The 17,407-nt window shown below is 42.4% G+C and overlaps 2 protein-coding genes across 2 annotated transcripts; both read right to left on the reverse strand.

The window, feature by feature from the left end:
* Positions 1-5,456: 5,456 nt before the first annotated feature.
* LOC124253899 (heat shock 70 kDa protein-like) lies at positions 5,457-7,057 on the reverse strand. Its single transcript, XM_046687752.1, is given in 2 exon segments — positions 5,457-5,710; positions 5,713-7,057. Coding segments are annotated over 2 exon segments (1,599 nt in total).
* A 4,414-nt stretch (positions 7,058-11,471) lies between these two features.
* On the reverse strand, positions 11,472-14,188 carry LOC124253898 (heat shock 70 kDa protein-like). Its single transcript, XM_046687751.1, is given in 2 exon segments — positions 11,472-14,001; positions 14,003-14,188. Coding segments are annotated over 2 exon segments (1,911 nt in total). The 5' UTR covers positions 14,072-14,188; the 3' UTR covers positions 11,472-12,159.
* Between the last annotated feature and the right edge of the window lie 3,219 nt (positions 14,189-17,407).

Raw genomic sequence — 17,407 nt, forward strand, 5'->3', positions numbered from 1 at the left:
GTACACTCTCAGGCGGTAATGTGTACAGAATGCCCAGACAATCGGTGATCACCAGCATGAGCGTCATTCTACACCATAAAGCCATGTGTGTCAGCCGAAACTGACTCGACCACTTCTGTCGCCTCTTATGCATCAGTTGATGGGTTACTGAAGGGTAACTTGAACCAGGGGTACATTATTGGGCGAGAGAATATACAGATTTACAGCTCAAGCTTTCAAATGAGTGAACATTGGGATAGAGCTCTCCCAAATGCCTTCTTTACATCTGTTAGTCTTGTGCAGCTCATCATTCACTCTGTCCTTCCACTCTTCAAGATGTTATGTCTTCATCTTCAGTCATGCGTTTCGACTCCAAGATCGATATTGGTATAATTTTGAAATTTGTGGTAGATCGCTGACGTGAACATTATTATATCCTCTTTCTGTGTGTTATCAGACGCTTCTTTCCGAAGGGATGCCATGCTTGCATTACATGTCAGGAATCAACACAGACAAGCAATGCAGCCACCACCACCACCACCTTCCACCTCACTCCTCACCACCACCACCACTCAGCACCACCACCACCACCACCACCACCACCAGCAGCAGCAGCAAGCACCAGCAAGCAGCAGCAAGCAGCAAGCAGCAGCAGCAGCAGCAAGCAGCAGCAAGCAGCAAGCAGCAGCAGCAGCAGCAGCAAGCAGCAGCAAGCAGCAGCAGCAGCAAGCAGCAGCAGCAGCAGGTGGTGGTAGTGGTGGTGGCAGTGGTGGTGGTGGTGGAGGTGGAGGTGGAGGTGGTGGAGGTGGAGGTGGTGGTGGTGGTGGCTGCATTGCTTGTCTGTGTTGATTCCTGACATGTCTAAGCATGGCATCCCTTCTGGAAAACGTCTGATAGCACACAGGACAGGGATACATAATAATGTTCACACGTCAACAGTCCTACTACAAATTTCAAAATTGTACCAATATCAGTCTTGGGTCGAAGGCATGACTGAAGATGAAGACATAACATCTTATGAAGAGAGTGAAGGACAGGTGGATGAGGAAGGGTAATAAGACAACAGATGTAAAGTAGGCATTTGGGAGAGCTCCTATCCTAATGTCTACTCATTTGAAACGGAGCTAATAAACAATGAAATCTGTATATCTCTTGTTTCTAATGTATTGTACCCCTGAAGGTCTGGGTTACCCTTCAGTAACCCATGCTTGTCATAAGAGGCGACTAAGGGGATCGAGTGGTCAGGCTCGCTGGCTGACACATGGCACATGGTGTAGAATGACGCTCATGCTGTTGATCACTGGATTGTCTGGGCAATTATGTACAGACCACCGCAATAGAGCTGCTGAGAGTGTACTAAACTCACTGAATGTATTCCTGTAGGATTGACTGTTGTACAATTCTTGGTTTTTATAATACCAATTTCAACCCTATTTCACTGAATCCACGAATATGTTTAACCTCCTCATACTATTATCAGACATACAAGTTTCAGTTTAATCGTCATTCCTGTTGATTGAATACAATTTAACAACTGTTTCAGTTCATGGTATTGAAGATAACAACTGTTACAGTTCATTGTATTGAATACAACAACAATTTTAATGATCTGTAATGAATATATTTATATACATATATATATATATAAACGGTTTATAAATACATAAGCTATTACACTAGTGTTGTAAAGCCATTCATTTTGGTCTACATAACCTGCTTGGACATTTAGCCTGGGTTTGGACATGTAGCTATTTTGAGTCAGAACCGTTTGCGAACCGGTTTGATAGACCCTTTGCGATCCAGTTTGACAGGACAGGTTTTAGGCAGGGGCTGCTGGCGCCAAGCTTGAATGTTTTGTTCACCGCCGTGCAGCCGGTATGTTGTGCTGTGTGTTTAGGTATTCTGGCGGTTTCATGACCGTTTAAAACAGCACAGTAGGTGGAATTTTATGTGATGGATCATTCTCTATTCTAATTTGTGAGTATTTTTGCGTATGAACGTATTGTGTGAATAATGTTGTTGACGACAGTATCGTGAGTACACATGTTAACAATACGAGTACATCTACACACTAACATTGGTTTTATGCAAGCTATAGTTTAGAAAAAAACGATGAATCTAGGGAAAGGTTCTGATTATGATTGGACTGTGTTTATTGTGTTGGGATTTAAAGATTCATGGCATATGGGAGTCATGTGTAATCAACTTTCTATAGGTGGTATCCTGTGTGTATCGGGCTGTATTTATTCATATGATAATGTGGGATTTTAAAGTAGGTTCATGGTGACTCGTTCTACATGGGATATTTTGGTGAGAAGCATGCTGTGTGTGATTTCGCTATGAGTTTCAACATTTTACTCAGTTTTGTTCATCGGCGGGCATGGCTAGGACTTTGTTATTTGTTTAAATCTATTTATTTATCATTTTGTTTCAAAATGGCGGCGGGGGACGCGCTCTATGACCTGGTTTCTTCTAATGGGCGTGAAAGGCCGTCATGCTTCTCGGTTCATTGAACGTAGGGAGAGGCAATGTTATGGCAGAATGAACATGGCACACCCACTCGGAGGCTGTCGCAAATTAAAAGAAAGCATTAACATGGACACTCGGTAACATGTATTTGAAGTTATTTTTCACCCATTATACGCTTGTTTTCTTGAATCTTCATGCTTGGTGGAGAGGGATTCTCTCCAAACTTAGCTTTGAATGGCTGTAGGTCGGACTTACGGGTGGGCAAATGAGTCATTCATTGTTGGAGTACAGTATGAATCAATCTGTTTCTTCACATGAATGGGTTATTTGTTCCAACCCCTCTAAACATCTAGGCTTACCACCACTGTTTGCCTCAACAATGGATATGATGAACAGAGGTAAGTTGACTTCATGTACACTAGTCTTTATCCCCAACACTGCCTCATCTGATGATGATGCAAATCTCAAATCTGTGTTACGATGTATTCTGTGTTACAAGATATGGACTGAAGGTAGGACGTTGTATACATTTGAATTTCACATTTTTAATAGTTATAGTTAGTCAGACGGGAATTGATACTACGATAACGGGCGCTCGCTTTGAGATAAAAGAGAAATACACTGGTAGTATAATGTGTAGTCACTCGAGTGTATAATCCAAAGATGTTTTGTAATCAAGTGAGAAATATCCACAATGTTTAATTACTCCAGAGATGTGTAGTTGAGAGGCTGATGAAAATATATATCCAGTAGACAGTATAATCCAAGGTTGTTTAGTAATCCAGTGCACACAGTATAATCCAATGAGAAATGCACTCAGGTATATCCACAATGTGTGAAATCACTTGAATGTATATCCACTAATGACTTCAGAGACTGAGTATGACATGGGGCCGTTTGGTGGACTTTATATACCCACCCGAGTCTAAAAATAGACACATTAAGTGTGCTCACAATAGATCTCAACATAGACCTGAGACAAAGACTCATCATCTAAAAATAGACACACCAGATGTTCACACCATAGATCTCCATATACAATAGAGAGCAGTGACTCATCATCTAAACATAGACTCAAAACCATGGACCTCATTATAAATTCAAAATGGACGATTTAGGATTCAAGTAGCATCCTTACAACACACACCCCTAATTCCCACCCCTAACAAAGAACAGGGACAAACAACCAATCGAATAATCGTGATCACAAGACAATAATAATCGTAATTGACAGAAACTAGACAAATCATGCAATCTACCTTTGCTTCCAAACTGATTTTTCTGATTTTTTTCTAATTTGAGGAATTTTTCTTTGACCATTTTATTTATTTATTTATTATATTTATTATATGATATTTATATAGCGCACACATATCCAGGCAACTAGTGCTTGCTCAAGGCTCTGGTATTTTTTCCCTCCATCATTGGATGTCAGTCTCAACGGCACATCGTGTTATCAATCTCAACTCCCTGGGGATCATACAACTCCCCAGGCGTGCAGTCTTGAGAATTTTAAAAGGCAACGTTTCTATTCTATTCTTAACTAGCAATAATTAGTAAAAACAATAATTTGAAACACTGCGACAATTTCGGAGCACCTTTAGAGTCTCAAGGTATTTTCGTCCTGATGTTTAACATTTTTGCACGAACATATGCTTGCTTTGTCTTTCGTTAAACCTTTTCTAATTTTTTTTTTTTAACAACCCAAATATTTCCATGGTTGTGGTGCCAAGTACATTGCTTATTTTATCGTTTATTGTGACATCAAGTTGATCATTTTGCGATCACAAATCATAAACAATCAATCTATCAATAGCTGTTGTAACCTTACATCAAATAGCATCCACGTAATCATTAACAAGTGTTTTGTTAGATTTTCTAATGGAGCTTACTTCATTGAAAAGTCGTGCTTGGCATTATGGGCAATTGTAAAGGACAAAGATATAGGAGCATGTATATATATATATCAGAGTACAATGGGATAAAGTCGTGCATTATAATGTTTCCCTGGCTTGAAAGACATTTGTGCTTGCAACAGAGTAATCCACGAAACTGACACTTTCACAAATTAGCTCACCAATAGCTTTATCCGCTATTGATACTTAACAGGTTATTGACTTTACAGAAGTTAAAACTATATAATATCCGTGCGATTTAACTTTACCTTTGATTAAATCTCTCACGCGAGACATCAGCTGCTTCCATTTTTCCATCGTCGTTCTTGAAATCACATATTTCACCAGGTAATACAATAAATATATCATGAATGACAGGTGCTAATTGTAGAGCAGGACCCTTTTCGCGAACACCTGGTGTCATCACTGATTTCAAAGGATAGTCAATACTGAGTAGTCTTTTGCACTGGCATTTTATGTTCACACACACAGGACATCAAGTAGTCCCTTAACCATAAAACAAGAAATTAATCTGATTATGCAACAGTAATGAAGTATTATTTAATGCATAGTTAACAGCGTTGGATGCATGAAACAAGACAAAACGTGATTTTCACCCTCAAAGAAAATAAGCACGTGCTTCTAATCAATATCAGCACTTACCTATTTTGAGAGAACACTGAAATCTTGGTTTAAATCTTGGTTTATTGAACAATAATGTCCACAATGATTACATAATTGTACAACATAAAGAAGAAAAAGTAACAGTCACATATACTTTCACCAGAACACATTCATAACATAGTCCAGTTGTCCCTCTCCATCAGTTTGTCCCCTGCATCTCCCACTGCACCTTTAACGCTGAAGACTAAGGTCTACAGGTAGACTAATGCTTAGTCTGTGGATATATATATAATTTTGATAGTAACAAACAAGCCCATTTAAATTGAAAAGGAGACCCAGGGAGACCAGAGATTGAACCTGAGGAAATCTAGACTTGCTTTATTTAGGGCTTTTGCACTGCAGAGAGGGTTTGGCAGTGGGGAAAATAATGTGGTTCAGGGACTGTGAGACAGACTAGTCTACAGGTTGCTCCCACTGTTATCCTCTCTTCTATTTTTCATCTTCCGCTTTGAACTCCACCTCATCGTCCGCCATTTTCCTTATCTCATCAGCACTAAGACGCCCACTGTCGTTGGTAACGGTGAGCTGGTTAGATTTCCCCGTGCCCTTCTCCACTGCCGTGACGTTGAGGATGCCGTCGTCGTCGACGGAAAACGTAACATCCACTTCTGGAACGGCCTTTGGAGCTGGAGTGATACCTGACAGGTCAAACTTGCCCATCAAGTGATTGTCTTTGGTCATGTTCTCTCTCCCTCGTATACTTGTATGGAGACGGCGGGTTGGTTGTCGGAGTAGGTGCTGAAAGTCTGGGTTGTCTTGGTCGGGATGGTGGTGTTCCTCGGTATAAGTGTGGTCATGACGCCTCCCGTTGCCTCGATCCCGAGGGACAGTGGAGCAAGGTCGAGTAGAAACACGTCTTTGATAGCGTCGCTTGTGTCACCGGTCAAAACGGCAGCTTGGACAGCAGCGCCATACGCAACGGCTTCGTTGGGGTTGATGGATTTGTTCAGTTCCTTCCCGTTCATGAAATCTTGCAGAAGTTTCTGGATCTTTGGAATTCGGGTGGACCCTCCAACAAGAACAACCTCGTGGATGCTCGACTTGTCCATCTTGGCGTCACGAAGGGCTTTCTCCACTGGTTCCAAAGTACCTCGGAATAGGTCCGAACATAATTCTTCAAACCTTGCTCGTGTTATCTTACTGTAGAAGTCGACTCCTTCGAAAAGCGAGTCAATCTCTATCCCCGCCTCGGAACTGCCTGAGAGGGTTATCCTTGCATGCTCACATGCTGTGCGCAGTCGATGCATAGCTCGAGAACTCACACTCAAATCCTTCTTATGTCTTTTCTTGAATTCCTCCACAAAGTGATCCATCAACCTGTCATCGAAATCTTCACCTCCCAGATGTGTGTCGCCTCTTGTCGACTTGACCTCAACCATGGACTCTTCGTCAATTGTCATAACAGACACATCAAATGTCCCTCCTCCGAGATCGAAAATAAGGACATTTTTCTCACCTTTGGGTTTTTTATTAAGTGCATATGCCAGAGCGGCTGCTGTTGGTTCGTTGATAATTCTCAGCACGTTCAGACCGGCAATTATCCCGGCATCTTTTGTCGCCTGCCGCTGCCCATCGTTGAAGTATGCTGGAACTGTGATCACAGCGTCCGTTACCTTGGCGCCCAGGTATGCTTCGGCAGTCTCTTTCATCTTAGTAAGAACCATAGCAGTAATCTGTTCAGGTGCGAATGTCTTCTCTTCATTCTTGTATTCGACCTTAACGCGAGGTTTACCGCCATGATCAACAACTTTGAATGGCCAGTGCTTCATGTCCTCCTGAACGGTGGCGTCGTTGAAGTCTCGGCCGATGAGTCGCTTGGCGTCGAACACGGTGTTTTGAGGATTGAGAGCCACTTGATTCTTGGCCGCATCTCCTAAGAGCCGCTCACTGTCCGTGAATGCGACGTAGCTGGGAGTCGTTCTGTTTCCCTGATCATTGGCAATAATGTCCACTTTTCCATGCTGAAATACCCCAACACGTGAGCATGTTGTCCCCAGGTCGATTCCGATAGCTGGAGTTTTACCGTCCATCCTCAGAGCTGCTTCACAAGGTGTCACTGCTTCACAAGGTGTCACTGCTTCACAAGGTGTCACTGCTTCACCTGCATGGGCCTTCACTGTTATGCGCAACGCTGCTGAACACAATGCTAATATTTAGTAAACGTGGTGTCAGCAAGCTGGTGTGGTGAAGATTTACTCACAGTGCAGCCTGCATTTAGAAAGCTTTTTACCATAAGCAATTAACGAATACACCTACTGTTCTATCTATATTATCTCCAGTAATGTATGTATTCTAATAAGACCCATATCCGTGACCAGGTTGCATAGCTTCGTTGTGAACCCGATTTGAATGACACGACGCTAAGTTAGGGCAGCATCTATATTATCTGTGTTTCTCATCGCCCAACCGACCCTTCTAATTTTATTGCCGACCCCCCAAAATTGTTTCTTTTTCATTCCAACACCGCCGACTCGAACCTAAAACGTACTGCCTCGTCATACATTTTTTTTATCTTTTAATCAGTTGCTGTCACAAGTCCAAAGAACGCGAGGAATTGTAATAAGAATTACAATGAATGAGAATCAAGATCATTATTAAAATCATTTTGTCTTTATTAATTTTTTTCCCCAACCGACCGATCCATGGAAATTTCGCTAACGATGACTCACTTATGGCCAACTACTGTAGCACGTCGTGATAAAACTGAAACGATTCATTGCACATACGAATCACATACATAACCCTAAAATCACTATAAATGTTTATTGTTTCATTGCATACACATGCCCTTCGGTAAATATACAATAGATCTATAAAACCCCTATCAATGTTCACTGTCTGATCTAGCTTTGTTATGAATGTCTCCGCATTTAGAACAGACATTATACAGCTGAAAATTACTTAGTCACGGTTTCGTATGTATTTCAACATCAGTTTATCAAATAGTAATTTACTCACTGTACGTAGCAATTTTCTGGTAGAAAACGCATTTGGATGTGTTAAACACGACTCATTGACACTGGAATAAAGAAACAAATATCGATTGACTAATAAGGAGATAAAACTATTGGATTTTAGCTTGAGGTAGTCTAACCGTAGATAATTAAGATACCATTTTTCTTAATCTGGAATCTAGTGTCGGTTTTCGAAGTCAAACACATCTGAGCGAGTAAGCCTTTAAACCTTTTCGCAATATTCCAAATATCATGTTGGGTGGAACAACAAATGAACAAATGGCACGTTGTAAAAATTCGGTGACTCAAACCTGATAGTTCCGCCAGAGTGAGTGAGTGAGTTGGGCTTTACGCCGCTTTTAACAATATTCCAGCAATATCACGGCGGGGTACACCAGAAATGGGCTTAACACATTGGGCTTACCCATATCGGGAATCGAACCCGGGCCTTCGGCGTGACGAGCGAACGGTTTAAGCACTAGACTACCCCACCAATCCCGTTCGGCGAGACGAAGCGATGGTGTGTTTGCTTCAAGACCGGAGACCGCCAGATGATTTAGGGTGCCTTTGTATTACTAGCGTCCGCCCGGAGAGCGGAAGGTCGCGGGTTCGATCCCCGACCGCGTCATACCAAAAGACGTTAAAATATGGTACTTGTTGGTCCCTGCCTGGCGCTCGGCATTAATGGGTACAACAAGGACTGGTCGGCTCGGAGTCAGTATAATGTGTCTGAGTGGGGTCTTCATGCTTCACTGCGGCATGGTATCTCAGTGGGCTAGCACTATAAAACCAGCGTCAGTCTGGGCTAGTACAAGCAGCCGCACATACACATACACACGCATGCACGTCGTCATATGAGCGAAATATTCTCAAGCACGACGTAAAACCCAATTTCACCTCACCACCTCCTTTGACTTAGTAGGATCCGCTGGTCGTGGATTCGAATCCCCAGTTGGTCCTGATTACTTACCTTGGCACGGTACCAGCATACCCGTACACTTGGTTAAATCTCAGACCTGTATCACCTCGGACCTTACTCTATAATTAAACTGATACGCGGTGATATAACTGATATCGCACTTGATTGAGTGCCACGATTGATTGAGTGAGTGAGTGAGTGAGTTTTACGCCGATTTTAGCAATATTCCAGCAATATCACAACGGGGGATACCAGGAATGGGCTTCACACATTGTGCCCATGTGGGGAATCGAATCCGTGCCTTCGGGGTGACGAGCGAACGCTTTAACCACTGGGTTTTATAACCGTAGGTAGATCCAGTGAAAACGTCAGTCAGAAACTAACTACTCATCCAGTGATAGTGACATTGCTGGAATACAGAAAGAGGCTTAAAACTACACTCTTTCTCATAGTGCGTTAAAATAATCGAAGGTAATTTGGCAAATTGATTAAATATAGTCCATACCTAGCGCATTATAGAAACTTCCTCCGCCTAACCATGCTGATCGTGTAAGAGGCGACAAAATAAACGGTTGGTCATGCTCGCTGACTTCGTTGTGAGTGGCATACTACGGCTTTACTCATAATATAAATCACGGGATTAAATACGGGACACCGCAGTCACGCAGCTGAAATGCAGCTTACTGCGACGTAAAACGAGAAAAACAAAACAAAAACAAACGTAAAAAGGCTTGAGACTGGTTCACCAGCAATGTGGGCAGTGGGGTAGACTAGTGACTAAAGCGTTCGCTCGTGACGCCAAAGATCCGGGTTCGATTCCCCACATGGGTACACTCACCGGCAATGACTTAACAAGCAGATGCATTATTTACAGTCTCTATGGTGTGAAATAGTCAACTATGACCGTGCAATATCTCGAAATTAATATGCAACAATGACGTAATCAATGTGAGTTAGAATGTGTATATAGCTGTTAGGGCTGATAGGATTCACTCGTGTCTTCGGTGAATCGAACGTATCCCCCCATGAATATAATTCGTTATTCATCATCACTGGTATCAAATGTTGACTTTTTAAAGTGAGTGAGTGAGTGAGTGAGTTTAGTTTTACGCCGCATTCAACAACATTCCAGCTATATGGCGGCGGTCTGTAAATAATCGAGTCTGGACCAGACAATCCAGTGATCAACAGCATGAGCATCGATCTGGGCAATTGGGATGCGATGACATGTGTCAACCAAGTCAGCGAGCCTGACCACCCGATCCCGTCAGTCGCCTCTTACGACAAGCATGGGTTGCTGAAGGCCAATTCGAACCCGGACCTTCACGGGTTTTTAAAGATATTTGAATTTGGATCGCATATATCGAAACAGGATATGCAAAACGAAATATACCCCAACAAGGCCTGATAATAGCCAACACTCTTCAACATTCGGCTTGACAGTATTGTGGTTACTGGTCCTTGTCCTTACAGATTTACTGTCAACATGGTCAAATCATGTTGCATGATTACCTGGTGATTGTTTCACTGGAATAATTGAAGACCTGTTTAATTTCGGACTTTCCTCCCAAATTAAGCTGACACTGTGATATCACTGACATACGTCTAAAACCAGCGTTAAACTTATACTCACTCACTCACACAACCGCATTGATTCAGTCAGTTGATATATATACAAGTTGTGTCCCCTTTACTATTACCCCGACATGCCTGATATATTGTTTAAAGCCACGGACAATGCCTTTCTATCACTGATCAGATTATCTGTTTTGTAGAAAACATCCAAGCACCAATCTCATTAAGACGACTAAAGCTAAACAAGGACGACATCCTATTGCAGCTCCATTGGGTCCGATGGCAGGTCGTTCCGCCGTCATCTGTAACGTCATCACAACTTTGAGTGAGTTTAGTTTTACGCCGCCATATTCCAGCTATATAGCAGCGGTCTGTAAATAATCGAGTCTGAACCAGACAATCCAGTGATCAACAATATGGATTGTGATACGATGACATATGTCAACCAAGTCAGCGAGCCTGACCACTCGATCCAGTCACATATTCAGAACCATCCAAAAGAGGATTAACACTTCCATTCTAGATCAATTCTAACCCGGATCTTTACGGGTTTCAGAACTTTGCGATTTGATTAGTTTGGTTGCGGCCCAATTGAGTTCCTTGGGTTATATACCTCACATATACCCAACATATACCAAAGTATATTTAGGTACATGCATCCAGTACCTACTATACAGGAAATTCGGCACACATCGACGTGTATGCACGTTTGTGCCAGCTGAACAGTGCTAACCCACTGAGGTTACATACCAAAGTTTTGAGTGGGTGTGTCAAGCACTTTATACTGACCTAGCTAGAGTACACCTGTCCTTGTTTAATCCCCTTAATGCGCAGGAAGGATAACACCTAGTACCAGTTTAACCGCACGAGACGTATCGGCCAAGTGATCGAATCATTGACATTCCGCTCAGCCACGGAGCCAATTCTATATCCAAAGCATGTACATAATCAAACGCTATTAAGATCAACACAAACATGATACAACTCATAGGTAGGTTCAAGAGTTTTATTACATACACGTGACATCAAACAATACATCGAAAACACACAAATAACACCAATAAACATCTCATTGTTCCTGATAAAAATATGTCGACATCATAGTGCTAAACTGAGTCCGAGGTAGCGAGTTCATTTTTATACACTGACTGACTGACTGAGTTTAGTTTTACGCCGCTTTTAGCAACATTCCAGCAATATCACGGCGGGGGACACCAGAAATGGGCTTAACACATTGTGCCCATGTGGGGAATCGAACCCGGGTCTTCGGCGTGACGAGCCAACGCTTTAACCACTAGGCTACCCCACCGCCCTCATTTTTATAGAACATTCTGTTCGTGGATATATGTTCAGTAATTGACGAAGTAAATAACTTAACTCGATTTTAAAGAAAATGATTGATTAAACCACTTTCCCAATAGAATTGTCCAAGCAAATAAAGTGATATATCTTCATCAACCAAAATTGACTAAATTCGAAGTTGCATTTATGACATAGTTAAGAACGTCGGTTGATAGAAACAAAACAAAATTTAACTTTTAACCCTAAACTAAATCATTATATCCATGTACTCTTTATGATCAATATCATTACTTACATATTCTGATAGAAAAATACAGTCCGTCCGTTCAACACTGAACAATAACATTTACATCCGCGAGAACACATTCAGATGAGAGTCGAGTTAATCGATATCGATATCTTCCGATGCCCCACCCTGGGGTTGAGATTCCTGACCACTCCCACTCTGTCCCGCCCCATGTAATTTGGCCATGATAGGACTGCACGTCTTCTGAAGTTCCTTGTATTGATGTTCATATTCCTCTCGTTCAGCAAGCATGTTATTGTCCAGCCAAGTGAGTGTCTCACTGCAAGCCTGCTTCACTGTCTCCTTGTCCCCCTTCCCTAGTTTGTCCCCAGCGTCCTCCACAGCACCTTTAACGCTGAAGATGTACGTCTCCAGGTTGCTCCGACTGTTTATCCTTTCCTTCTGTTTTTCATCTTCCTCTTTGTACTTCTCCGCGTCGTCAACCATTTTCTTTATCTCATCAGCACTGAGACGCCCACTGTCGTTGGTGATGGTGATCTGGTTGGATTTCCCCGTACCCTTCTCCACTGCTGTGACGTTGAGGATGCCATTGGCATCGATGTCAAACGTAACCTCGATTTGTGGAACACCCCTTGGAGCGGGCGGGATGCCTGTCAGGTCAAACTTGCCCATCAAGTGATTGTCTTTGGTCATCGTTCTCTCTCCCTCGTATACTTGTATGGAGACGGCGGGTTGGTTGTCGGAGTAGGTGCTGAAAGTCTGGGTTGTTTTGGTCGGGATGGTGGTGTTCCTCGATACAAGTTTGGTCATAATGCCACCCGCTGTCTCTATCCCGAGGGACAGAGGAGCAAGGTCGACTAGAAGCACGTCTTTGATAGCGTCGCTTGTGTCACCGGTCAAGACGGCAGCTTGGACAGCAGCGCCATACGCAACGGCTTCGTCGGGGTTGATGGATTTGTTCAGTTCCTTCCCGTTCATGAAATCTTGCAGAAGTTTCTGGATCTTTGGAATTCGGGTGGACCCTCCAACAAGAACAACCTCGTGGATGCTCGACTTGTCCATCTTGGCGTCACGAAGGGCTTTCTCCACTGGTTCCAAAGTACCTCGGAATAGGTCCGAACATAATTCTTCAAACCTTGCTCGTGTTATCTTACTGTAGAAGTCGACTCCTTCGAAAAGCGAGTCAATCTCTATCCCCGCTTCGGAACTGCCTGAGAGAGTTCTCTTTGCACGCTCACATGCTGTGCGCAGTCGACGCATAGCTCGAGGACTCACACTCAAATCTTTCTTATGTTTTCTCTTGAATTCCTCTACAAAGTAATTCACCATCCTGTTATCGAAATCTTCACCTCCCAGATGTGTGTCGCCTCTTGTCGACTTCACTTCAAACAGGGACCCCTCGACAATTGTCAAAACAGACACATCAAATGTCCCTCCTCCGAGATCGAAAATAAGGACATTTTTCTCACATTTGAGATTCTTATCAAGTCCATATGCTAGCGCAGCTGCTGTTGGTTCGTTGATAATTCTCAGCACGTTCAGACCGGCAATAATCCCGGCATCTTTTGTCGCCTGTCGCTGCCCATCGTTGAAGTAGGCTGGAACTGTGATCACGGCGTCCGTTACCTTGGCGCCCAGGTATGCTTCGGCAGTCTCTTTCATCTTAGTAAGAACCATTGAGCTCAGTTCCTCAGGTGTGAATTTCTTTTCCTCGTTTTTGTATTCGACCTTAACACGAGGTTTACCGCCATGATCAACAACTTTGAATGGCCAGTGCTTCATATCCGCCTGAACGGTGGCGTCGTTGAAGTCTCGGCCGATGAGTCGCTTGGCGTCGAACACGGAGTTTTGAGGATTGAGAGCCACTTGATTCTTGGCCGCATCTCCTAAGAGCCGCTCACTGTCCGTGAATGCGACGTAGCTGGGAGTCGTTCTGTTTCCCTGATCATTGGCAATAATGTCCACTTTACCATGCTGAAATACCCCACACACAGGAGTATGTTGTCCCCAGGTCGATTCCGATAGCTGGAGCCTTACCGCCAGGCATTTTGTGTATCAGGAACAGTAATGGTCCGTACAGGTAAGTAAAGGTCCCTTTTTAGCTCTCGCCGAATCTGTGGTGTTCTCCCTGCTGTCGACGTGCTGAATGTGCGGTAGTTAGGGGCGTTCCAGGTTATATAGCCGATCAGGACGGACCAGAAACGCGAAGGAGCTTCTAGAAAGCACATGCCGTAATGTTTACTATGTATTTTTAGTTCTTCGTGACGTCATGAATAAATCAGGAATTTCCCATGGGAGACAACTCTTTATGTCCTTAATGGACAATTCGGTTATTTCCGTGAGGATTAAAAGCCGCATTCGGCACAGTCGTCCCTTTCCGTTACCTCTCGGCTTTTTCGAACTGACACGACTATTCACGAGGGCCTACGGAAATCCCCGATCACATTTATTTCCCGAACTTTCCAGGCTCGCGGCGTGCTGTGGTGAAAACGATATTCCAGCTGGCTTCCCTGAATCACGCAATATACATTTGTACTCGTGTGGTTGCTAGTACAATGTGGAATATTCGAGACGCTGTCGCAGCAGAAAACAGTGACTAGCATACAATGAATTAATGTTCTATCGCATTAGTCCATGCTGACACCATATAAGCAACTTTGGTGTGACAAATTACTATTTTTATATACGTATATTCATTATACGTTGAGACGAAACCAGAGTTTATCAATGCTATTGATTGTCCAAATTATATGAAATTGTACCCTCATTTGTTGAGTGTCCTCGAATATATCGTTTAAGACACACTAGACTTAAATCATATGATCAATTAAATATTTATGGGATTTCGAGGGGAAGTTAACACACGCAATTTCTTTTTTATGAATGAAACAAACTGAATTTTAGAATTCTGTTTATATTAGTAATGATTAGACAATAGCCACTCGAATTCAGTTCGATCCCGTATGTATATTATAAGGGACCGTCCATAATCTATGGTTGGGGGTGGGGGTGTGATGATGACTGTAGGGGTGTCACCCACTTAGTGTAAAGGGGGTGGGGGTGGGGGTGATCATTTTGGAGCACTAGGGGTGTGTCATTGATTTTGTACATGATAGCGGGGTGGGGTGTCACTTACTTTATATCTGATTTTTTTTTTTTTTAAATTAATTTTTTTTTTTTATTTATCTATTTATTTATTTATTTTATTTTTATTTATTTATTTATTTATTTATTTATTTTTTTTTTTTTTGGGGGCATACCTCTCGGTAAATATCACACAGCCATAAATTATGAATGGTCCCTTAAAACGCCATTAGACGCCATTAAAAGTGGTTATTCGGACATTCATCTCAAACTCAGGGTGATATGTGTTATTGACTGACTGCAAGGTATTATTTACCCCCGTTGTGAAATGGTAATGTACCAGTAAATCTGTCAGTGTAACAAGGTGCGGGTCAGTCCAGCATATAACTACTCTGCACCATACCAAGGTTGCCTTGGCTGGATGATACGAGTTTATTTATATGAACTAGGGGCGTGACTGTCCCAGATAAGAGGCCTCGTTGAGGCTTAGCACACGGGGATATATACAAATTGTGTATTTTAAATTTCGGTTCACCTACAAATTTTTCTATGTTATTCCCAAGCAGGAATTTTTTTTATATTTGCGGTATCCACCGCAATTAAATTAAACTCATACTATAGTTGTCATAATATGGTCTGAGATTCAATCTCATGTGCCGTATTGAATCATAAAATGGCCGCCGGGAAAACTGCGTTGATGCAAACGAGGTGCAAACGTGAATTACTTGAAATGAAGTTTACGATTTACTTGAATTTTCCTTTTATCGTGATGCAGACATTTTCCTGAAGCACAGGCAGATATATCACACTCTGGTAAACTGGCATGTAGTGATTTTAAGTAGGCTTGAGTCAATGAAGAGCAAGAATTAGTGTCCGCAAGAGCGGTGTCGGGTACAAGCGGCTACCGACAAAATTACATTTCCGTATGTATGTTTCTCAACTTGCTGGTCGTGACAGCTTTTTCTGAGCGTATAGGTTCAGAGCTACTAGAGTATCTTCCAGCAAAATTGTCATTTCACATAGAAAATGTAACTCGAAACATGAAGAAAAGAGAGAGAGAAAAGGGAAAAAGACGAAGAACGGGCATCACATCTTACAGGTAATGCGTTAGACTAACAACTAGTCTCATAATATAAAAATAGAATATAATAAAAAGGAGCCCTGAGACTTTCTTCATTTCAAATCTAGACTCGCCACATATTCCAGACTTGCATGGGCGTTCTTGGATATAATTGTTTCAGGGTCTATATGACAGACTAGTATTGCGTGTGTGATCGATCTTTCTAAAAATAACAGAATGTAAGTGTTAGCACCTCACACAATTCTAGACATAATGCAAGGTTTTGTTGACCATGAATGGATCGTACAAAAGGCAATATAGGTGTGCTGTGACCTATAATGAGCGAAGTGATCGTAAAATACTCAGCTTTCCGATATCAGCTTATACCATGGTTACCCAGGTGTCTATACACTTCAAGTTTTCCATGTCAGATTCAGATTGTAAAGACCGGGCTTGAAGACAGCAACACACACGATGAGGCGCCGGAGTACCCATTCCCCACACTTACATATCAGATGAAAGCTAACTAACCCGTTGGTTAAATCAGCTGGTCTGCATGTATATTTTGAACATGATTTAACTAAGAAATCTACGCCAGGTCTACAGCATATTCCCAGCTATATCCTCGCTTTTCTCGTTTTCCATTGTAAATACAGATTGTGAAGGCTGGACTAGAAGACAGCAACACAGCGGGTGAGGACAAATGCCCCTGAACATGTTCATTTGTAAACTAGTTTCAACTGTATAACATTTTTAAGATAGCTCGACGCGAGACTCTGGTCAGCTGCCTCTACTGCTGTGCTGCTGTCACCTAGCCGTTAATAGATCTACTAAAGGAAGGACAACAGACTCATGTGTATACCATTCATTGATATTTATTAAGGTTCCATCAAGAAATGGAATGGCATGTGCCAAAAGAGAGCATCAAAATCGGGGCCGAAACTGAGGCAAAGTCAAGAGAGGAATAAACTTAGAAATGTCAGTCAAAGGGTATGCCAAACATTGATTAAGTGGCCGAAAGAGTGTGTCCAGAAATAGGCCGAAATATGTAGCCAAATCAGACCAAAAGGCACCACAATACATCTTACCACACAGAACACTCAGTCACGAACACATCATACATGCAAAACACACCTCTCACACATCCACCAATACCCATATGCAAAACGTCTCTCACACATTCACAAATACAAACACACCCTCAAACACTCACAGATACACCCTCACACATGCAAAACA

Source organism: Haliotis rubra, unplaced genomic scaffold (genome assembly GCF_003918875.1).
Source record: "Haliotis rubra isolate DU_JTF1 unplaced genomic scaffold, ASM391887v1 Scf558, whole genome shotgun sequence".
NCBI classification, from domain to species: Eukaryota; Metazoa; Mollusca; class Gastropoda; order Lepetellida; family Haliotidae; genus Haliotis; species Haliotis rubra.